The sequence below is a fragment of the Brassica rapa genome, chromosome A06 (assembly GCF_000309985.2).
Source record: "Brassica rapa cultivar Chiifu-401-42 chromosome A06, CAAS_Brap_v3.01, whole genome shotgun sequence".
NCBI classification, from domain to species: Eukaryota; Viridiplantae; Streptophyta; class Magnoliopsida; order Brassicales; family Brassicaceae; genus Brassica; species Brassica rapa.
This window is the reverse complement of record NC_024800.2, coordinates 11,950,510-11,973,259: the sequence shown is the minus strand read 5'-3', so window position 1 is coordinate 11,973,259 and position 22,750 is coordinate 11,950,510. Positions and strand designations below refer to the sequence as shown.

General features: G+C 36.8%; 6 protein-coding genes across 13 annotated transcripts in view; 3 read left to right on the top strand and 3 right to left on the bottom strand.

The window, feature by feature from the left end:
• Positions 1 to 22,750, top strand: part of LOC103873306 — a 728,778-nt gene that overhangs the window by 524,071 nt on the left and 181,957 nt on the right. The window lies entirely within an intron of this gene.
• Positions 1,205 to 2,540, top strand: LOC103873393 (40S ribosomal protein S15a-1-like). Its single transcript, XM_018659471.2, has 4 exons — positions 1,205 to 1,336; positions 1,561 to 1,704; positions 1,792 to 1,952; positions 2,308 to 2,540. The coding sequence occupies exons 2-4, from the start codon at positions 1,569 to 1,571 to the stop codon at positions 2,431 to 2,433; spliced, it is 423 nt and encodes a 140-aa protein (XP_018514987.2). The 5' UTR covers positions 1,205 to 1,336; positions 1,561 to 1,568; the 3' UTR covers positions 2,434 to 2,540.
• Positions 3,994 to 5,797, top strand: BRAB-1 (ras-related protein RABE1c). Of its 3 annotated transcripts, none has more exons than XM_009151799.3 (9): positions 3,994 to 4,177; positions 4,262 to 4,340; positions 4,506 to 4,578; positions 4,660 to 4,760; positions 4,850 to 4,915; positions 4,996 to 5,093; positions 5,176 to 5,238; positions 5,308 to 5,400; positions 5,481 to 5,797. In XM_009151799.3, exons 2-9 carry the CDS (start codon positions 4,268 to 4,270, stop codon positions 5,562 to 5,564), a joined length of 651 nt encoding a protein of 216 aa, XP_009150047.1. In that variant the 5' UTR covers positions 3,994 to 4,177; positions 4,262 to 4,267; the 3' UTR covers positions 5,565 to 5,797. The 3 variants fall into 3 exon arrangements, with proteins under 3 accessions (XP_009150047.1, XP_018514986.1, XP_009150046.1); XM_018659470.2 differs by having other exon boundaries at positions 4,000 to 4,169; positions 4,259 to 4,340; XM_009151798.3 differs by having other exon boundaries at positions 4,001 to 4,168.
• On the bottom strand, positions 5,512 to 19,116 carry LOC103847822 (zinc finger protein ZAT8). Of its 6 annotated transcripts, XM_033272600.1 has the most exons (5): positions 9,826 to 16,905; positions 9,594 to 9,733; positions 9,434 to 9,514; positions 9,231 to 9,333; positions 7,227 to 9,141 (listed from the first exon to the last, which is right to left on the bottom strand). In XM_033272600.1, exons 1-5 carry the CDS (start codon positions 10,016 to 10,018, stop codon positions 9,113 to 9,115), a joined length of 546 nt encoding a protein of 181 aa, XP_033128491.1. In that variant the 5' UTR covers positions 10,019 to 16,905; the 3' UTR covers positions 7,227 to 9,112. The 6 variants fall into 6 exon arrangements, 2 of the variants coding, with proteins under 2 accessions (XP_033128490.1, XP_033128491.1); XR_004448328.1 differs by having other exon boundaries at positions 9,231 to 9,514; positions 9,826 to 19,116; XR_004448326.1 differs by having other exon boundaries at positions 7,227 to 9,514; positions 9,826 to 10,085; positions 10,153 to 19,116.
• LOC117126078 lies at positions 12,521 to 14,227 on the bottom strand. The gene is made up of 6 exons (XM_033273459.1): positions 13,986 to 14,227; positions 13,684 to 13,810; positions 13,322 to 13,609; positions 13,076 to 13,244; positions 12,940 to 12,956; positions 12,521 to 12,832 (listed from the first exon to the last, which is right to left on the bottom strand). Exons 1-6 carry the CDS (start codon positions 14,225 to 14,227, stop codon positions 12,521 to 12,523), a joined length of 1,155 nt encoding a protein of 384 aa, XP_033129350.1.
• Positions 19,628 to 22,568, bottom strand: LOC103873323 (zinc finger protein ZAT8-like). Its single transcript, XM_009151741.2, has one exon. The coding sequence runs from the start codon at positions 21,051 to 21,053 to the stop codon at positions 20,475 to 20,477; it is 579 nt and encodes a 192-aa protein (XP_009149989.2). The 5' UTR covers positions 21,054 to 22,568; the 3' UTR covers positions 19,628 to 20,474.

Sequence of the window (22,750 nt, the reverse complement as noted above, 5' to 3'; positions counted from 1 at the left end):
AGTCCAAGTGACCCCATTCATCAAGTGATCATACAGCTCCTCCATAGAAAGAGTTTTCGCCCTGTCCCGATCAACATCAACCGCCTTCCCTTTGGACATCTTGGCTTTCTTTGTAGGTGCCTGCTCATCACCACTCTCAGTTTCACTCTCCTCATGAGTGGGGACTGCTACACTTTTCCCTGCCCTCTTCTCTTGTTCTTGCGATTTCCTTGCAGCCAAGGTCTGCTGACGAACAATCCTCTGCGTCCCTAAGCCAGTTGGCTCGGAGGTTAAAGCTTTCCCTTTTAGTGCAGACTCTTTTCTTTCAGCTTCTTGCCTCTCAGCTTCCAACTTTCCCTTTGTCTTCTTAACCATTGTCACCTGAAAAATTTAAAACTTGAAAAAGGATAAGTTGATGGAAGTTAAGAAGAGCAAGACTTTACAAATGAACGTTGCAAAAGTGAACTTAACAAATGAACTAGCAATTTAAGCTCAAGTTCAACTCAATGCAACAAATTCACACATTTAGCACTAAAAGACCAAGTGAAAAGCAATAATTACACTTCTCAATCTTGTAACACCTTAACACATCTAGTTCACCCACAAACACACCCAATTAAGGTCAAATTCGAAAAGCCCCAAATCCTTGAACCCTAATTTTGCCAAAGTGCAAGTTAAACTAAATTTCACCATTAATTCAACAACCCAACTTGATAGATAAACTTTTCCTAGTCTATTTCACCACAATCTAGCAAGAAAATGACCATATTTCGATTTTCAAATTCTAGGGTTCATGGACCTACGAATTTAAATTTAAAAACTCAATACTTTGCTTTGGATGAAAGGAAATGGTGAATGGATGGTGAGGAATAGACTACAGGGGCGAAAGCTTGGATTTAGAAACAAGAACTTGTTGATTTGGGTGAGAATTGAAAAAGTTTTGGGATTTTTGGTGTGGGTGAGTTTGAGAGAGTACGAGTGTTTGTGAGAGGAGGGGAGAGTGAGAGAGATGAAATGATGTTAGGAGTTTTAGTATCCCTCAGAAATGATTTCATTTCAAATGATTTCAAGGTACTTGCATTCGTCAATTTTTTTGTGGTTGCCATGTTTTGTTTTGATTGTTTTGTTTATCTTTTGTTTCTTAAGTTTGCCATGTTTTAATATTGACTATTCGATTGCGGAGAGGCTTAACGGGAAATGTTAGAAAAAGATATCCATAACGGACTACAATGGGCCGAATATATATGTAGTATAGGCCAAGTGGATCATGTCCCTAACCCTAGTTTCCAGCTCTTCTTTTTATCTCTACTTCCAGACTAACGAGAGGCGTCGGCGCGGCTGCTACTTCAATCTCAAGGTCAGAAATTTCAAATAAACAAAAACGACTTTCTTGATTTGATATATATTGCCTTTTGGATCAAATTCTCGTAACAATGCTTGAATTGATGTTTACTTGTTCTTTATCTTTTTTTTTGACCAATACTTGTTCTTTATCTTATGAAGTTTGTATTCGGAAATGCCAATATCATTTACAAAGATTCGTTGCTAAGCTCAATTTTTCTCTCTCTTTCTGATTTGCAGTTTGAAGAATGGTGAGAATCAGTGTCCTAAACGACGCTCTGAAGAGCATGTACAATGCGGAGAAGAGGGGAAAGAGGCAGGTTATGATCAGGCTTTCTTCCAAAGTCATCATCAAGTTCCTAATTATCGTCATGCAAAAGCACAGTATGGTAGTTTCCTTGCTTCTTTTTTAACCTTGCTATAATAGTTTCATGTGTAATGATGTTTTGTTCCAACTCTTTTGATTGGTAGGTTACATTGGGGAGTTTGAGTATGTTGATGACCACAGGTCTCGTAAGATCGTCGTTGAGCTTAATGGAAGGCTGAACAAGTGTGGTGTTATCAGTCCTCGTTTTGATGTTGGTGTCAAGGAGATTGAGGGTTGGACCGCTCGTCTTCTTCCTTCCCGTCAGGTTCGTTGTTTGTCTATAGACAATATTGTTTGCATTTTACGCTCTATTTTTTTTGTGTTCAAAATACTACCACTAGCATATAGTTAATGCCTATGAGAGATCAGAGCAGCAAGTCTCATGCTGTTCTTGTTCCGTTGCGGGCGTAAATCGATTCTGTATCTTTTCTATGCCTCCTCTTGAAAGTACTCTTTATTACTTCAAATCGGAAGGAAAGATCCCACATCGTGAATAAACTGTTTATATCAATTCGCTTGGTCAATTTTGCTGTTCCTGTTAAGGGTTTAATCGAGTCTTAAGACTCATACTCCTTGATCTTGTAATATGACAAGTGATTGACCCCATGTTCTTTGTGCAGTTTGGTTACATTGTCCTGACTACATCTGCTGGAATCATGGATCACGAAGAAGCAAGGAGAAAGAATGTGGGTGGCAAGTTCTTGGCTTTTTTTACTGATGCAGCAGCTTCACGACTTCTTGTTTAATCGGGTTGTATTTCACTGTTTTTTCGACTCGTCGATTGCTCTTTATGAACTCAGATGCGTTAGACGCTTATAGGAGAAATAGACAAATTTATTTCGGTTTTTGAGTTCGTTAGGCATTACTCAACGTTGAAATATGAGAAAATGGTTATTAGAACATTGAAATAGCACAATTTGGGAAAAAGGTATATCTTGTTTGTTAATTCAAAAACATAAGAATTTTTATTGTGCTAACTAAGCTAGATTTTATTTAGATCAAACCTCTAATTCTGCTTACTAAACATTACTCGAAGTTAAACATGCTGAGACGTTTTCGAACATAAAAAAACTCCGATTCGTTAAATTTGTAGTCCTTAAATCTCATACACGATTGAACTTGTGTGATGACAAAACTCCAGATTTCTATTCCGTTGGAGACTTTAAATGATTAACTGAATTTCAAACTGTTTTTTTATATTGTTTTGAAATATAACAGCGAGTTGTCGAAAAGAAATACAACAAGGGATATTATTGAATTAATAAATCCATTGGCATTGAATTAATGAATCCAAACAAAAAACAAATACGAATCAATTTAATTGAAGTTTCCCAACCATAAAGCCCAAAAACTGAAATTGAAATCAGATTAACTTGTTTGACAAAAAAAAATAATATCGAGGAGAGTCTTGAAAGAAATCCATAATTAGAAAACGATTATTTAAGAGTTATAAGAAATTAGAGATTTAAGAGTTTTTTCCAAGATTTTGAAGCGATTATTTTAATAATTATTAACAATAAACGGTTCTTAAATAAAAATTATTATTGTCTAAAGTGATATCAATTAATATAATTTTGTATGTGTTCTAATAAATTAATTTAGTGAAATTGTGTAAATTAAATACTTTAATGACAGGTTTTTTGGTATATTTGATATGTGGTGTTCAGTCATTTGGATGTAGCAGATATTTAACATTGTTTTTTTTTTTTTTTTGACTAAGAGATATTTAACATTGTTATCTACAAAGCTAATCAAAATACATTCTTTGAGTTGACAAATATAATCCAAATGGTTGTACAAATTTCATCTTCATAGTCTAGAATCAAGAAATTTCTACATTTCATGTTGAATGTCGGTTGGAAACTTCCAAAACGGAAAAAGACCAGACAGTTGGATCAAACGTCCACATTCTGACTTTATGTGTGTTAGAAAAGTTCAAAGTTGTTGACAAAGAAGTTGCAAAATTAAAATTTTAGCTAAAGCCGTAATGAAATGTGAGAAACCAATACATTTTGTTTAGTAAAATGTGAATTATGAAAATTACACAGCCTAGTATTACGCAGGTAAACGTTCAGTTAAATAATCTTTAGTTATTTTTTTGGAAATAAAGACGTTATTTCTTTCCCAACTATTATGATTGTTGCAATTTACTTTCCAATATATATTCATTGTATTCAAAGATGTATGTATGCCAGTCCATCACTTTAGAGACTAGCCATAGACGGGGCGACACATGGCAGCTCGGGGGGGGGGGGAGGCAATTGAGATGAAGACAAGTTGGTGATTTGGATATATTAATAAAAGGGCCCATAAGGCTTCGTGGGCTTCATCGTTCCTTTTAACGTGCGCGTGGTATCCTATCGTACACAGCGAAGAAGCGGGGGAAAAGAGGAATCTAAATCGGGAGTTGGGCGCATTTTAGCCGTCCTTCAAATCCTTTGCTCCGATTACATCGGTTTCGTCTCTGTTTCCTTTGATCCGGTACTGTAGGTACGTGTTTTCTTCTACGATTTGGTTATTCTGAAGTATTTCGTTTATCGATGAAACATGGTTTGATCTCTGAGTTTTGTTTAGAATCCGATGGCTGCTCCACCTGCTAGGGCCAGAGCTGATTACGACTATCTCATCAAGCTTCTTCTGATCGGAGATAGCGGTATGTCATCTCTGATTCTCCTCCCAAGTTTCTATGGATTCGATCTAATTAGTGATGACTCTCATTCGTCTGATCACACAAGTTTTTTTTTCCGATTAGATTTGTTTGTTAGGGATCTCTGAAATTTATGATTCGTTCTTTTTATTTTTATTTTTAATTTTGCAGGTGTGGGTAAGAGTTGTCTGCTTCTACGTTTCTCTGATGGCTCCTTCACCACTAGCTTCATCACCACCATTGGGTTTGTCTTTTGAGAAGCTAAACCTATTGATCATCTACTATGTGTTTAATCTCATGGAGTCTTCTTTTTTTGTTGATGTAGCATTGACTTTAAGATCAGAACCATTGAGCTTGATGGCAAACGTATCAAGCTCCAGATTTGGGACACTGCTGGTCAAGAACGTTTCCGCACCATCACCACCGGTCAGTGACTTCCGCATCTGTTCCTTTAACACCAATTTAAAGATTTTCTTGATCACATTTTTTAATTTTCCAGTTTTGCATTTTGACAGCTTATTACCGTGGGGCGATGGGCATTTTGTTGGTCTATGATGTCACTGACGAGTCCTCCTTCAACAGTAAAAGCCCCCCTCCCCCAATTCTGTTAACCAAATGATCATCTCTGCTTTTACACTCAAGATTGTTGATATTATTGCAGACATTAGGAACTGGATTCGTAATATTGAACAGCATGCGTCAGATAATGTTAACAAGATCTTGGTTGGGAACAAGGCTGACATGGACGAAAGCAAGAGGGTAATGATGATCTGATCATCCCCCACTTCCCCTCCACTCCTCAATTCACTATTTTGAGTTAATAACAGTTTCATCACCACAGGCGGTTCCTACAGCAAAGGGTCAGGCTCTTGCTGATGAGTACGGAATTAAGTTCTTTGAAACTGTAAGTCTCTCACTCAATCTTCACTTTTCTATCGGTTCATTGCTTACATCTCTCTGTATATTGCTGCAGAGTGCTAAGACAAACCTAAACGTGGAAGAAGTTTTCTTCTCCATCGGGAGGGACATAAAGCAGAGGCTTTCTGACACTGACTCCAGGGCTGAGGTTTGTTTACATCTCTCCCTTTTTCACATCTCTCTGCATCTGACAACGCATTCTTACATATTTTGTTCCTCTGATTGCAGCCTGCGACGATCAGGATAAGCCAAACTGACCAGGCAGCTGGAGCTGCGCAGGCCACACAGAAGTCTGCATGCTGTGGAAGTTAAAGACAAATTATATAAACTGAAGTTTTCAAGTAAAAAACAAAAACTAAAATGTCGCTGGGTGCGTGCTTCTGTAATTTTTTTTATGTTTTATCCTCAAACATGTCTGATTCGTTCTAAATTGCCTTTTCCTATTGCTTTGCTCTTTTTATTTGATCTCTAAACTTCTAAGAGTTGTCTAGTTATATTTTTACAATATGCATAACCAATACAAAACCACTAAAGCGACAGATTCAGAAAATGCATGCTATTCTTTTTTATTCCAACAAACAACTATATTTGATTACGCAGTAGCTTTTCCCAAATACAAACATCTGTTCTGAATTGTCAGTGATCATGAAACTTTTCAAATTCGGTTGTGGTTAACCATAACAACTAGACCTGTCACAATAGTTATATTCTAGTTTCAAAACTACTGCAACATTCATATCTCAACCCTGCGAGCTTTCATGTAAAATCATATCCCATATACAACGACTCTATGCAAAATCAAGATGCTAGCTTACTCTATAAAACTAAGGAATAGCAACTACAGTAGATGAATATGGAAAATCAGTACATGCTACTTCCTAACTCCAAGTTCAAATTGATGCTACTCTCCACAGAATCTGGCCCCAAGTCAAAACACGCAACTCTTTTCCCACTACTCGATTTCTTCAATGTCGTAATCATCGAAGTCGCCGCCTCAGGGAAAAAAGAGCGTGTAACCAACGCGCCGCTAGCCTCTTCCTCGTTCCTATGCTTCCTCATGTGACCACCAAGAGCCTGTCCTATCGGAAACTCCACGCCACATATCGGACAACGATGCGACCTTGTTGTGTTCGTGGTCTTCCTCTTGGTCTTAGCGATGGATCCCGAAAAAAGTGACGACTGTTCGTCGCTGCTGCTGTTGTCAACGTGTTTATTGTGGCTTGCGCGATGGCCTCCTAAAGATTGGAACGATGAGAACTCTTTCATACACGTTTTGCATCTGTAAACACGACTCTCTCGGCCTCCTCCGCCGTTTTCCCCAATTCTTGATAACAGCATCAGACAGTTCGCCGCCTTACCTTCCACCGTCCGATCAAGTTTCTCGTTATTCCCCGCCGTACCTTCCACAGTCCGATCAAGTTTCTTGCTATCCTGCGCTCTATTTTCCACCGTCCGATCAAGATTCTCACTTCTTGCAACCATGGTTGATTGTTTTGAATTGGATTTGACTGACTTCACTTTTATGTGTTTCTCTTTGTAGTTTGTGTTGTTTCACTTGTGGTGGTTTGGTATTTATAGGGGAACAAGGTCGGGTGTGTAAAAATATTATTAGTTAAAGAAAATGACTTGGTCTGCAAGCTAGTGAAAGTGGTATTCTTGTAATTCACCGTCATCGATAAAATGAAACTAGTCATTCCTTTTTTTTGTCAACTAAAGCTAGTCATTCCTTAAAAAATGGAAATCTACGTTTGGAGCTTGATTGTTTTTAGTTTTTGAAATGCTTTATGACTTTTGTTTTTGAAAAACTATTTTTTTTGCTGATCAAGATTTTGGAAAAAATGATTCCCTAAAATGAAACTAGTTTTTCAAATAACCACCTATACACAAAAGCCAAAGCGCTATGTTTTTTTGAATTGAGACCAACGTAAGTTCTTTTATTCATTATTTTCTTTTACAATCTTTTATTTTTAATTTTTTTATAGTTATTCCATGTTTATCTCCTTTCTCAACTCCCACACATTTGTTTACCATTATGTTATCAATTAAACTATCCAATAAATCACTAAAATGAAAAAAATGAAAAATAAAATTATAATTTATTCAGAATGAAAAATGGTGGATGATTATATTCATGTAATTTCGAGTTCCACAAAAATATTTTTTTAAAATTAAGTTATTGGAGTTTTGTTTAGCTAAATTAGTTTTATAATTATGTAAATAATATTTCATACTATTAAATTAATTATAACTGCTAATTATAAGAATTATATATTTATTAAATAGTCATTCTATTTTTACCATATTTTAAATTTAATTTTTTTTTATTTTTTTTTTACTATATTAGCTATTAATTGTTTTGAAGATATATAATTAAAGTTATTTTAAATATAGCTATTAGTTTTTATTCGATAATATATTTTATAAACTTTTAATATAATTTTATTTATTTTAGTGATAATAATTTTTTTTGTTTTTAATGGTTTTTAGAAGAAAATTTTTATATTTATAATATAATTTATTTCAAAAACACAAAAACCAAATCTAATGTCACCAATCAAGCTTTTTGAAAAACTAAAATCTACAGAAAATTCAAAAACTAAAAACTAAAACCAAAATCTAAAAACTAAAAACTAAAATCCAAAAACCAAAAACTAAAATCTAAAAACCATGCAAACAATCATCACTTTAAGGTTTGAAACGTTGGATTTGAAACGCCGACAGAGGTAGATATATAAGCAGTACGTACCATTTAGGGTTTCTTAAAACTTAACTTTATATAAACTTTTTTTTTTGTTAAACTGTAAATATCATTTAACTAAATGAAAAGTTTGTCCTAAACAAGCTAAGACTTTTACACACTTATTTCTTAACAAAAATTAGATAAAAAACAAGAAAGTCAGTACTTATGGAATCAGAAGAAGAACTCATCTAATCCAAAGGCACATGAGGCCTCGAAAGTTCCTCTTGTGCTGTCTCGCAGTGATGGCATTCCTGATGTCTCTGTCCATGAGCTTAAACACTTGTAGAGGAGAGAGATGAACGTTGTTGTGTAGTACGTTGTTACGTTGTCTCCATAAATGAAAGACCATTCCATGAGTATATAAACTTTCTATGGGCTTATTATCTTTTTTTTTTATAAGCAGTACGTAATGAATCAACCGCCAATCCGGATCAGGTATGCAAACATTGTTATCACCTCTTCTTATAGCTTCAGAGGCGCATACGGAGGTTAAATATATATATATCGCAACCATGTTGTTGGCTGAAAGTTCGTCGGCTTGTTTGGTCTGTTTTTAGTTCATTGACCCCACCTTTTCTCTGGTTCGAAGCCCTTTTATACAATTTTTTGACCATTATTCTTTAATTTACTGTATTATGTCGGGCAAAAGCCCAATTCGCGAACCCATTAAAATTTTATATATGGAAGCAAATAAACAATGCAGTAATACGGATGGATGAAATTTAAAAAAGTATTTAGCTAGCATAAAGTTAAAAACAACAACAAAGAGACAAGGCAGGAAAATGTTTAAGAGGACATGGTAGTAGCAGCATTCTTTGGAAGGGAACACTCAGCTTCTTCTGCAATAGCCAACCTTTTTGACTGCAAACAACCAAGGGAAAAGAGAGATGTAAAATGTCTTTGCAAGTCAAAGTCGTTAATGAGAAATCAGTAGATTTGTTAGAAAAACTTGCCTTTGATGGCTTCTTGGGCTTGGCAGTAGCCTTCTTCTTAAGAGAGGAAGCCTTGCAAAGAAGGGCGGCCTTGAATTTTTTCCCCTGCAATCATACAGTTGTTAATGAGAAATCAGGTTTTGATTAAGAAAGTAAAGAATGTTTGGTTAAGAAAAAAACTTGCCAAGTTAGGCTTCGTCAAGCGGCTCCTTTTGGACTGTACAAAATAATGAGTAGAGCTGACGAGTTGTTTTATGGAGAAAAAGATTTATATTTATGTATTTAAAAAAAAAAAGAAACTCTAACTTGCCTTCTGAGGCTTGGGAGTATCATCCTCATCATCAGAATCATACAAGCCGAACCACGTTACAAACTCTCGCCTTTTTGCCTCCACTTTTGCAAGATAAGACTGAAACAGTAGGAGTCAGAGATTAGATATTATCTCTATGTGAAAAAACAACTCTGGTATTATAATAAGAATGAAGAAGAAGAAAAGAAGAAAAACTTGCCTCTTCAAGCCTAACGGCGGACTCAAAATTTTCTAAGACCCGATTAAACCTCCCCGCAAGGTAACTAAGATACTCATGCATCTATAATGAAAAGGAAAAACGGGGGAGATAAGAGGATGAAAAATTGTACTTAAATTTAGAGGAGGCAAGAATGCTTTACCTTATCTGCATGTTGGGGACTGTCGAAGTGGGCTTTGAAATCATCAAAGCTGTCGGAAGAAAAATCGTCGCATAATCCGCAACAATGCGATTCACAGCCTGTGTCCTGTCTTCTGGTATCATAGTTGGGAGACCCTGGATCTGTAGGGGAGAAACAACAACAGCATAACTAATAATAATTTGGTGGTGTAGAGGTAGAGAGAGAGAGATAGAGAGGGAGAAGACAAAACAACCTTTCAGTAAGCCAAGCCTATCCCAGACCCACTCTCCACCAAAGTTGTCGACTAGTAGGGTTGGAGGCTCTGGGTCTGCATGTTCGGTAACGGCTGGAAAAGCCAGCAGAAGATTGTAACGGGGGCCACAATTAAAAAACACGCAAATGACATCTTCCAATAGCTCGGCATGGACGGCAGTTATGAGCATCATTGACGAGGTTCAAAACGAGGTTCTCTCGAAAACAAAGCACGGCGCACACAGCTCATCATGTCGGATCCTGAATGCCAGTTGAGAGTCTAAACCTCTGATTTTTTCAAATTTTTTTTGAGAGATTGATTTTTTACCTAGTGGAAGCTGTTTAATAACGACTCCACCAGAAGAGAGCGCTATCAGAAAGTCATGAGGGACTCCTTCCAGGTTACCAATGCCAATTATGGTGAGCGGACCATTGTAACCTTGATTCTTCAACTCCGTGTCTATTCTCGGACCGACTCGACTTGGCTCATAACCATTTGGGAGCGGACAGCTGTCCATGTCCCACCACACGATCGTTTTAGAGTCGCCAACTCTGGCGTCGCCTTCCTCACCTTCTTCATCATCATCTCTTTCTCTTCTAAGCCTAACATAGTTCAACACTGAGGCAAACAAATTAAACAGACTGAAAATCACCCACCTCCGGTCTGCAAACGCCGACGGAGAGATAAGAGGTATAGATAAAATAAAGGCCTATTTAGCTCAATATCAAAATTTGGCGTGGTAATTGCAGATCTATGCAAACTTTTTAATAATTTGAGAATCTTGTCATTTAGCGCATCTCTTTCTGATTCTGTCCTCGAAACCACACGTGATTGAATAATACAAGTAACCTGCAACCGACAGTTATGACCATTTATCAGTTTTATTTTTGAACCTATTGAAAAAGTAAACAAGTGTATAAAATCGGTTATATTTTTCCAAATTGGTGAGAGAAGAGTTATAAGATATTTTCATAGAGGAGAAGTGAAGAGAAGAGGAGAAGATATTTTCGGTGAGGATAAGATATTTTCGAAGAGGAGAAGAGAAGATTTGTTGCAACTGTGATTCGTGTCACTGTTCATAACGTATCCGATCACACCTTCATACCGAATAGGTTTCTTCATTCACATGGGCGTCCGAAACTTGGAGGTCAAAATATGTAAACATCATAAACCGGGTACAAGATAAAGAAACCATAGTTGCCTATACATAAAAACCGGGTACAACTAATAGAAACCAGATTTGAGTATATACATAAAAACCGCGTACAAAGTATAGAAACCGGATTCGAGTATAATTGTCTGAATACTATTTTTGTCGACTTACAGAGACTTTGTTAGGTGATCCCGGTGGAGATGAGTAATGGCTGAGATTTGCGAACATTTTTTCTCTTATCTTACGATTCTCGTACTCACCTATTCCCGTAGGTTGTTTGGAGGAACCGGGAATTGAATCTGAAACTTTTTCTTTCGTTAGGAGAAAAAAAATCAAAAGCAAAAGTGAAAGAAAAGAAACGAACTTTGCTTGAAGAAAACATAAGAAACAGGGGACATGTTCGTTATTACACACATGAAAGAAACAACAAAGGTCGTTGTAATAAGGAGAGAAAAGAGACCAATTTTAATGACGGTGACTTGGAATCGACATGATTCGGGGAATAATATTATTACAGATTCCTTTAGTTTTTTTTGCATAAAAGAGAAAGAAAGTCTTGATTCTTTGCATTATTGACATTTTTTGTGTGCAACCGCCTGTTTTAAGTAATCACGTCTGACGTGTAACATGTACTATGCTTTGCTTTTTGTATGGAAATAAGGACAGTCTTGGTATTACCTAAAAAAAGTACAGTGTCTTATCCATCTACCTAATTATCTTCTATATTTTTGCTATCTAATGCAAATCCCCTAAAATAAAAGCCACGACTTCCCCTCACTAGTTTAGGGTTTTCTTTTATAATTGCACTTCATTTTAGGATTTTTATGGGCTTGATAGCCTGCCCTGGTCCAGGTCAATCAGACACTTGCAAATTCATTATCCTTTCAGAGTTTCTTCCTCTTCTCAACCGAAAATTAATATACAATAGTAAAAAACTTTCGCATAGCCACTACAACTCTGTGGCTATAGAGGAGAAATTCGTGGCTTGGGAGAAAAGAGTCACGGTTTTGGAAAGGAGAATTACCGTGGCTATAGCCTCGTGGCTGGAACTAAACCGTGGCTTTTCGTGGCTATTAGCCACGCTTTTCCCACGCTTCTTTTCGTGGCTTAAATAGCCACGCTAATAACTCCTTTAGCGTTGCTAGTTTTAGTGGCTATAATAGCCACGGTTTTACAACTTATTTAAAGTGGCTGTCGTTACCACGGTTTTGCCACTATGTATTCGTGGCTTTAAAAAGCCACGATTTTTTTTTTATAAACGTGGTATTGGTTAGCCACGTTAATAACCATTTTTGTAAATGGTTTTCTTCTTTGATTTGTTTTAATTTTCCAAATTCAAAATTTTATATTTTCATTCAAATATTAAAACATTGCACATATAATTAAAACAGAAATTGCATATATATAAAAGAGTAGGTTCAATATTACACAAACTTAGATAATTATACAAGGAAGAAGAGTTTTAAAGAGTCTAAGAAGACTCTACAAAAGATGAGCTAGAGTTTGATGAGCTTTGTTACAAAAGAGAAGACATGAACCTACTTAGGGCTGAGGAGTTGGGACTTGGGGCTGAGCATAAGTCTGTTCAGTAGGTGCTTGTGGGGGACGAAGCATTTGGAGGAGCTGATTGATTGCATCTCTTGTTGATGCAAACTCCTGCTTCATCTCGGACACATCCTGCTTCACCTCAGACACGTCCTCCCTCACACTTTGGAGGCTTGTCTCAAGACCTCCCACCCGCATCTCCAGCTCCAGGTTGCGCGCAAGACCATTAGGGACGCGTGAAGAAGGTGCTTGCTCCCTGTATTGGGCACTGCCGAGTCCATAAACATGCCCCCTCTTACCCTTAGCATTCTGTTGAACATAACAGAAAACAATTTTAATAAAAGCTTTCTTCACTGTAAATAAACAGAACATGCACAGCTCTAAGTCATATCTAATTCTACCCGCAAATAACCAACCACATTCTTAAGCAGCTCTAAGTCATCCAAATCCACATACAAATCAGAACATAAAACAACTGAAACCTAGTGTATGAAAGATACCTTTAGAGATAAGCTTTGTTTATCTTGAGGCGAGAAGGAGTAGATGATGCACTTGGACTCCCGGGTGATCCGTCAGTGTTAGAGAGTTGTGTGGCTTCCATCTCGGCTTGAGTAACCAACTCTTCAGCACGGTAGTCCACAAAAGTTCCATCTGGTCTGGTGTGTGTCGCCCTAACTAGGTCGGTGAATGATGGCCTCTCATTAGTACCAGAAGCCACCATCTGCACAAAAGGAAAATAATTACAGTAGATTAGAAAAAAAAAAGAACATTATTAAGAGTATAGACATGGAAAGATACCATGTTATACTCAATCCTTGCAAAAGACCGAGGTCCTGCATTATGCTTGTGGCAGCCTTTACCCACAGGATCAGACTTGCGAGATTTTGCAGCCTTCTTGCTCTTCTTTTTAGCTGCCTCGGTCGCCCAATACTCTAACAGGAGAGTCCAGTCAGCTTCATTGATGTACTTTGGCTTCTTATGTTGCCTCTTCTTCTTGCTTATCCTTTCACCAATGGTTGTCCACGTTTCTTTCTTCCAAAGACCGTAGACTAAGTCATTAAACTCAGGGTCCCAATAGAAATTTTGCTACAAAAGAAAGAAAAACAGTTAGCGATTTTAAAACATGTTAACAGCATATACAATGTATACTAGTCACTTACCACAAAGGTTTGCCACCATGATTCCCTCCTTTCATCAGGAACCGTCCTCCAACTCTTCCAAGGCCCCATGTAGTACGCTTGCCAAGTTGCCCGAATGAAAGAGTTGACACATGGGTCAATACCAAACCTAAATCGATAACCAACATCAGTAACAGAAACAATACATCACAAAAAATCCTAAAAAATAAACAATCATCGCTAACAATCCTAAACAGAAACTATCCTAAGCAATCACAGCCATAAAACAATTAACATAAACTATTTTAGTCTAAGAAAGAGATGGAGACCAAATGTAATCTTACCATAAAGCTCCATTGATTTTATCTGGATGGAGATGAGGCTGTGCTAGCCTAGCAGGTGAATTGAGCATGGCATTGAGAGTCATCCGCGGGTAGCTATTGGAACGAGAAGAGGAAGCAGCACGGTTCGAAGCCGGTCCAGTAGCACCAGGAGGCATAGAAGCCGGTCCAGTAGCACCAGGAGGCATAGAAGCCGGTCCAGTAGCACCAGGAGGCATAGGAGGAGGTACTCTTGGTGAGTTCATCTGTTAACAACCAATGACAAAGAAACATTAGTATACAAACAAATATAAACAGAGACAAAGCGAAACAAAAGAGACAGAGAGAAGAACATGAGAAATTTAGACAATTTTTTTGGTCACAAGAACACTAACTAGACAGAGACAAAACCCCTAATCGAAACCCAAGTTTGGAACGAAATCAAAACCCTAGATTGGAACGAAATCGAAACCTTAAATTGCATGTGAAATCGAAACACACACAGAAGCGAAGAAATCAAAACCCTAGAACATCTAATCGATTCGGGATCCTAAGATTTCTGATTTAGCGGAGGAGAGAAAGAGGTTACCTTGAGAAATGAGAGACGGGAGACGGTGACGCTTGGAATGGGAGACGGTGACGCTTGGAATGGGAGACTTGAAACCGGAGAAGACGACGCGTTTCGTCAGTCGCGAGTCGAGAGAGAGTTTCGGTTTCTCTTCTGTGCTAAGTGTTAGAAGCAAGAGGAAAACCGATATAAACTCTTTCAGCAGAGCCACGAAAACAGCGTGGCAGATCGTGGTTTGGTTTTAGCATTAACCACGAAATGTCAAATAATTGGAGCCACAACCGAATAAATTGGAGGCAAACCAATTGGCAAACCAAAATTTCCAATTAGCCACGACAATGCCACAAAAATGTAGTGGCTATTTTTAATATAAACCGCGAAACTAAAAATAATTGGAGCCAGAACCAAATACATTGGAGGCAAACCAATTGGTTTTTTCCAATTTTCACATAGCCACTAAAAAGCCACGAAATAAGCGTGGCTTATTTCAAAACCCGAAACCACGAACATCTAACACCTAAACTATAATCCTTAAACCCTTTCCCTCAACCTTATACTCACACAACAACTTACATACATATTCCAAAAATCTTACAATCTATTTTAAAACCTTACAATATTTGTTTAAACCATATATTTTACAACCTTACCATTTATTTTACATCTCACAATATATTTCACAACCTTACAACTTATTTTTCAACCTTACAACTTATTTTACAACCTTACAACTTATTTTTCAACCTTAAAACATATCTTACTACCTTAAACACATATTTTACAGTCTTGGAATATAGTTTTCTATTCTGAATCATCATCTGAATCACGGTCTGCTTCTACATCACCATCAGATACATATTCATCGTTTGGAGGATTCACCGGAGCAATATCATAATCAGACACATCATCAACAACATGTGTCTCCACCCGTAACAATGAACTTTCAGCAACCTGATCACGTCTATCATCTTGCCATGCCGTTAACGCAATTTCTGGTGTTTCACGGATTCCTCGGGGAATAATTTTTGCGCATGCCCACCAATCATCGACTGACTGTCGACGTACCCGTGGATAAGGAATAAAACATGCTTGATCACAATTACCTGTTTATAGTACAATAACATCATAGTTTCATCAATAATATCAAATCCCAAAGAAATAATTATATATTTTTCACTTACCTGATAATACAAAAGGATCATATTTTGCATATTGTCTTCGTGGTGAGACATCAACAAGACCAAATGGATGTATTCTCATACCGCGATTTGTTGTGTTGTCAAACCACGAACATTTAAAAACCATGACTTTCAAGCCAACATCACCATGATACTCTACCATCATGATCTCTTGTACAAGACCATAGTAGTCTGTCTCGTTGGTTCCAGGTACACATACACCATAATGTTGAGTTCTCTTATTTTGACCATGGTTATGAGTGTGGAAAGTGTATCCACGTGTGTGGTATATTGGCCAAGACCTGTAACTACGCCTTGGACCTTGTACAAAATCCAACATCCACATAGGAAATGTGTAAAACTGAATCGCATCATTAATCTGTAATACAATAACATTGTTATAAAATACAAATTTAATTAAAAAAATTGTGAAACTTTATAATATAAAACAATAACTCACGTAGTCCTTGCACCAATCAGCAAATTTGGTGTCTTTCGCTTTTTGCATTGCAACTGGAGTAATATCAGGAACATTTAACGTCATATATTCTTCAAACATCCTGCACACAGACAAATCATAGTTATGTAACTAGAAATATGTATTTATATTATATTCTTCATAATATTAAATTACCTTTCATATGGAGCAAATGTTTCACAGTTGAGCATCATAAATGTCTGAAGAATAGTGTTATCTTCATCATTCAACCAACCAGTTGAGCATTGACCACTAATTCTCCCTTCATGGTAAAACAAGGGGGGTACATCCGGATAATTGTATGTGAAACGAATATCATTCGGACCTTCTGGAATGCTCATGATTTCAGGATGCCCAAAAAAATTTGAGGACGCATTAGAAATCTCCTCATTTATCCATTGTGCAACTATTGAACCTGCAATACGTGCTTTGTTTTTGACCATCTGCTTCAAATGATACATGTATCTCTCAAATACATACATCCACCTAAAATGGACAGGACCACCTAAGGCTACTTCATCTGGGAGGTGCACAAGAAGATGTTCCATAACATCGAAGAACGATGGAGGAAATATTTTTTCCAAGTTACAAAGCTTCACACCGATATTTGCCTTTAATAGGCCAACATCTGACTCTTTCAAAATCTTCGAAGAGATATCTCGGAAGAAGAGAGCAATATCTGTAAACAAAATATTTAAGTTAATTATAGCATCAATTATAGTAAATTAAAAAATGATACAAACAAATAAATACCTCTAATCGCTGTGTGAACATTTTTGGGAAGGAGTTCAGCAAACGCAAATGGATATAGTCGTTCCATTATGACATGACAATCATGACTTTTCAGTCCATGTAACTTTAAATTGTTTTCGTCAATACATCGACTAAATTTCGAGGCGTATCCATCGGGAAATTTTATGTCATTTTTCAACCAGAGAAGAAATGCTCGTTTTTCCGCATTAGGCAGCCTGAATATTGGCACAGGCATCGTTCCATCCTCCTTCATCTCTAAATCCCGCCTTTTGCATAGTCCTGGAAGATCCAATCTGCTTTTGATGTTGTCTTTCGTCTTTCCAGGAGCATTTAACAATGTGTTCGTCAGGTTGTCGAAGAAGTTTTTCTCAATATGCATGAAATCAAGGCTATGCCGAAGAAGATGATTTTCCCAATACGGTAACTCCCAGAAGATACTCTTCTTTACCCAATTGTGAGTAACTCCATATCCAGATATTGTCTTGGATGGGTTATCATGTCCATTCCCTCCACATTCCACAGATGATGATAAACCTTCGATATTATTTATCCTTTCACGCAATATTTCTTCTCCGGTCAACCATGGTGGAGGAGGATCTAAAACTGTTTTTCCCCGTCTAAATGCTTGAGTGTTTTTCCGGTAAGGATGATTTGCATCTAAGAACCTTCTATGGTAATCAAACCATCTATGTTTCCTTCCGTTAGATAACCAGAATGCACCAGTCTCATCTTGACAATATGGGCACGCCAACCGACCATGAGTCGTCCAACCTGAAAGCATTCCATAAGCTGGAAAATCGCTTATCGTCCACATCAAAACTGCTCGCATTTTGAATCTTTCTTTCATTGAAATATCATATGCCTCCACACCATTCCTCCACAACATCTGTAATTCTTCAATCAATGGTTGAATGTAAATATCTAAGCTTTTTCTTGGGTGTTTGGGTCCAGGAATTAGCACCGAAAGGTAAAGGAATTCTCTTTTCATACACATTCCCGGCGGTAAATTGTATGGAGTTACAATAACGGGCCAAAGGGAATGTGCTTCCCCATTCATACCAATCGGATTAAATCCATCGGTCGATAGGCATAGATAAATATTCCGGCTTTCAGCAGCAAATCCAGGATATACCTCGTTAAAATGTTTCCACGCTATAGCATCAGATGGGTGATGCATTTCGCCTTCCGGAGTCACATGTTCCTTATGCCACCGCATATTGGAAGCTGTCGCCTCAAGTTGGTATAGACGTTTCAGACGATCTGCAATAGGCATGTAAAACATTCTCTGCTTTGGCTTGTTTTTTCCTTTTCCATTGTTCGGATAGTAGCGATCTTCTCCACAAAGCCTACAACTAACCAACTTCGCATCTTCTTTCCAAAATAGCATACAATTCTTCACACAAACATCAATCTTCTGAACGGGTAAACCAAGCCCTCGTGTCAGTTTCTTTGTCTCGTAGTATGTTGCTGGAGCATTATTCGGCTGCGGAAGCATTGTTTTAAATACTTCAGATATCTCATCTACACAAGTTTCCGCCAAATTATAATCCGTCTTCATTTTCAACATCCGCGAAGTAAGAGAGAACTGACTTATTCCGTCTGCACACCCTTCGTAGAGAGGTTGACTGGCAGCTTCAAATGCTTCAAAAACATTGTCACGATATGGCTCTGCCACATCCGTCTCTGCTGGTGGTGCAATGTCTGCTGGTATGTATGGTGGCGCAATGTCCGCTGGTACTTCTAAATTATCCTGGTAGTGATCTTCATGAGCATTCCAATTAGGATTTTCCCACATTTCTTCTTCACCCGTTGAATGATTCGCTCCAGAACTCTCACCAACAGTGTAGAATTTCTCTCCATGACTTGTCCAAACATAATAATTTCCCTTAAAACCGTATAAGAATAGATGTCTTGAAACAACTTTTGCATCTCGTTGCTTCACATTTTTGCATCGAGCACACGGACACAATAATGTTTGCCGCTCTTCATAATCGGCTTGATTACACGCAAATTGAAGAAATGCATTGATGCCTCCAAGAAACACTTCTGAAACAGAATTACTCTGAGGATCAATCCTTTGATCCATCCACTCTCTTGAATCAAAGTAGAAAGACATTTTAGAAAATTTGGTTGAAGAACAAAACTTCTAAATGTCTCATACGGGAAGTGAATATATGTTTGACATAGCCACGCCACAGCCACTTAAAGTTCGTGACTATAAAAAAAATATCACTTCCAAACGAATCTTTCTCTGTTTCGGTCTTCAAAAGTTAACTTAGCCACGATACAGCCATGAAAAAAGCGTGGCCATGTACACTGTTGCATAAAACACAGGCGTTTTGATGTCGGCACAAAAAAACAAGACGTAGCCACGACGCTTTAAAGTGGCTATTTCGTGGCTATTTTAAGTTTCACGTTATAATCGTTGCTGTACCGTGGCTTTTTTAGCCACGTTTTGTTTTCGTGACAAATTCGTGGCTCTTTTTTGCGTTTACCGTGGCTATATCTTTTCGTGGCCCTTGCGTAGCAATTTCGTGGCTTATTTTTTTATAGCCACGGTTCTGTAGTGGCACTTCCGTGGCTATGCGGTAAATTTCTACTAGTGATATAATATATATATATATATATATATATATATATATATTTTTACAGAATTTTTAGCTTAGTCAGTTTTAGTTTACAATTTTTTAAACCATTATTTACGTGTGATGTTTACGATACTGAGAAGCAAAATCGTTATATGCTTGACTCAAACAATAACATTAGACTAGGATAAGACCGTACCTTGCACAGAGTGAAATTTGATGTTTAAAAATATTTACATGATCCATTATAAATGAATGAAATGTACATGTGTGTTTTTCTTCTCAAAAGCATTGAATCATTTAATTTTATAAAGTTTCATTTGTTATCGACTTGCAACAATTGTTAAAAATCCACTAAAATGTGATGCATTGATTTTAATATTTTCAGTCAAAAGGCATTAGTCCAAGCATGATATCGTCGTCCAGATAAACATATGATATTAGGTTTTTGTTATTTAGAGTAATTCAATTTGACAGATGATTATAAATATATTAATGATCAAGATCGTATATTTATCACAAATATAAACCCATCATCATTTGTATAGTTATTAGAAAAAAATTTCCAACCATTGATCACAAATATATTTTTAAACTTTTTAAAATATAACAAATAAAAAAATGTATGCTATTCTTTTTTATTCCAACAAAAAACTATATTTGATTACGCAGTAGCTTTTCCCATTGACATTACTCAAATACAAACATCTGTTCTGAATTGTCAGTGATCATGAAACTTTTCAAATTCAGTTGTGGTTAACCATAACAACTAGACCTGTAACAACGGTTATATTCTAGTTTCAAAACTACTGCAACATTCATATCTCAACCCTGCGAGCTTTCATGTAAAATCATATCCCATATACAACAACTCTATGCAAAATCAAGATGCTAGCTTACTCTATATATAAAACTAAGGAATAGGAACTATATCCAGATGAATATGGAAAATCAGTACATGCTACTTCCTAATTCCAAGTTCAAATTGATGCTACTCTCCACAGAATCTGGCCCCAAGTCAAAACACGCAACTCTTTTCCCACTACTCGATTTCTTCAATGTCGTAATCATCGAAGTCGCCGCCTCAGGGAAAAAAGAGCGTGTAACCAACGCGCCGCTAGCCTCTTCCTCGTTCCTATGCTTCCTCATGTGACCACCAAGAGCCTGTCCTATCGGAAAATCCACGTCACATATCGGACAAGGATGCGACCTTGTTGTGTTCGTGGTCTTCCTCTTGGTCTTAGCGATGGATCCCGAAGAAAGTGACGACTGTTCGTCGCTGCTGCTGTTGTTAACGTGTTTATTGTGGCTTGCGCGATGGCCTCCTAAAGATTGGAACGATGAGAACTCTTTCATACACGTTTTGCATCTGTAAACACGACTCTCTCGGCCTCCTCCGCCGTTTTCTCCAATTCTTGATAACAGCATCAGACAGTTCGCCGCCTTATCTTCCACCGTCCTCTCAAGTTTTTCGTTATTTCCCGCCGTACCTTCCACAGTCCGATCAAGATTCTCACTTCTTGCAACCATGGTTGATTGTTTTGAATTGAATTTGACTGACTTCACTTTTGTGTGTTTCTCTTTGTAGTTTGTGTTGTTTCACTTGTGGTGGTTTGGTATTTATAGGGGAACGAGGTCGGGTGTGTAAAGATATTATTAGTTAAAGAAAATGACTTGGTCTGCAAGCTAGTGAAAGTGGTATTCTTGTAATTCACCGTCATCGATAAAATGAAACTAGTCATTCCTTTTTTTTGTCAACTAAAGCTAGTCATTCCTTAAAAAATGGAAATCTACGTTTGGAGCTTGATTGTTTTCAGTTTTTGAAATGGTTTATGACTTTTGTTTTTGAAAAACTATTTTTTTTGCTGATCAAGATTTTGGAAAAAATGATTCCCTAAAATCTAAGGAAACTAGTTTTTCAAATAACCACCTATACAGAAAAGCTAAAAGCTATGTTTTTTTGAATTGAGCGTAAGTTCTTTTATTCATTACTAGGACCGGCCCGCCCTACGGGCGGGATGATAATTTAAAAATAATTTAAATTGTTAAAGTAAATATGTTTGATTTTTGTCTAATATTTGTTTTATTTTAAAATATTTTGTTTTATATTAATATGATTCATCATTTTATTGATTGTTAATATTTATTTACTTTCATTCGCATTACAATTAACTAATTTTTTCTTAGGATTAATAAGATTGTTTATTTGAAGTTTTATTATGTTTTTATTTCAGTGATGTAGAATTGTTGATTTATTCATTTTTACATTATTTTATATCGTGTCTCTTATTCGACTATATAATTATATATTTTATTTTTAAGTAATTGTGAATCTATGTTTATATTTACTTTTTTTTATTGTCGATTAGAGTGTTGATCGTAGGAAGAGAATGTTATGGGTTGGTTACTATTTTTTGACTCTTTCCGTATATATTATTTATGAAATTTAAAAATGTTATTGATTAATATACATGTCCTTACATTAGAATTTGCGATGTATACTTTTTTACCTATCAATATTATGGGTGTACAATCTATTTCTATTATTTTTATATGTTTGCACACATGTTAGATAATTTATAGTATAAAATGAGAGTTGTATGTGGACGAAATGTAAAAATGTAAACAGAGTGAAGAGTCTCAAAATAATAGTGATTGTAGTTTTGCAATTGAGGTTGTTGCCGAAACATTAGAGTGGATGATAATTAGTGGGATGCTACCTATTGTGTCTTCGTGAACCTGTATCCAAGACATCCAAGCATTAGAGCCGGTTGCTTTCACTGCAAGTAATGAGATGTTTCAAGTACCAGTGCCAAGTAATGGGTGTTGTCAGTTCCTGTAAACGAAATCATAGGAATACGAATATAAGGATCCGGATGATACGAATATAAGCTGTTACTTATTATAAATGGAATCTCAATACCTCCAACCATCTTTGGGTCAATCTAAGCCTAAGTAGAGGGTTTGAAGGCAATGAAAAACAAACAGGAATAAGATTAATCAACAACTAAACAGATGAAATGAATTGAAACCAGAAAGCTGTATAACACTAACTCAATTGTTGTATCACTGAATTCTAAGTCATTAAGAACATGAAAATGAGAACCGAGCAGCATATTCACATCAATCTTATAATCAAGCTCACATATCTAAAGGGAACTTTATTTTTTTTCAAAGAAAAGGTATCTATTCAGATGAGTGTCAAGCAGATGAGACGGACTTGCCTT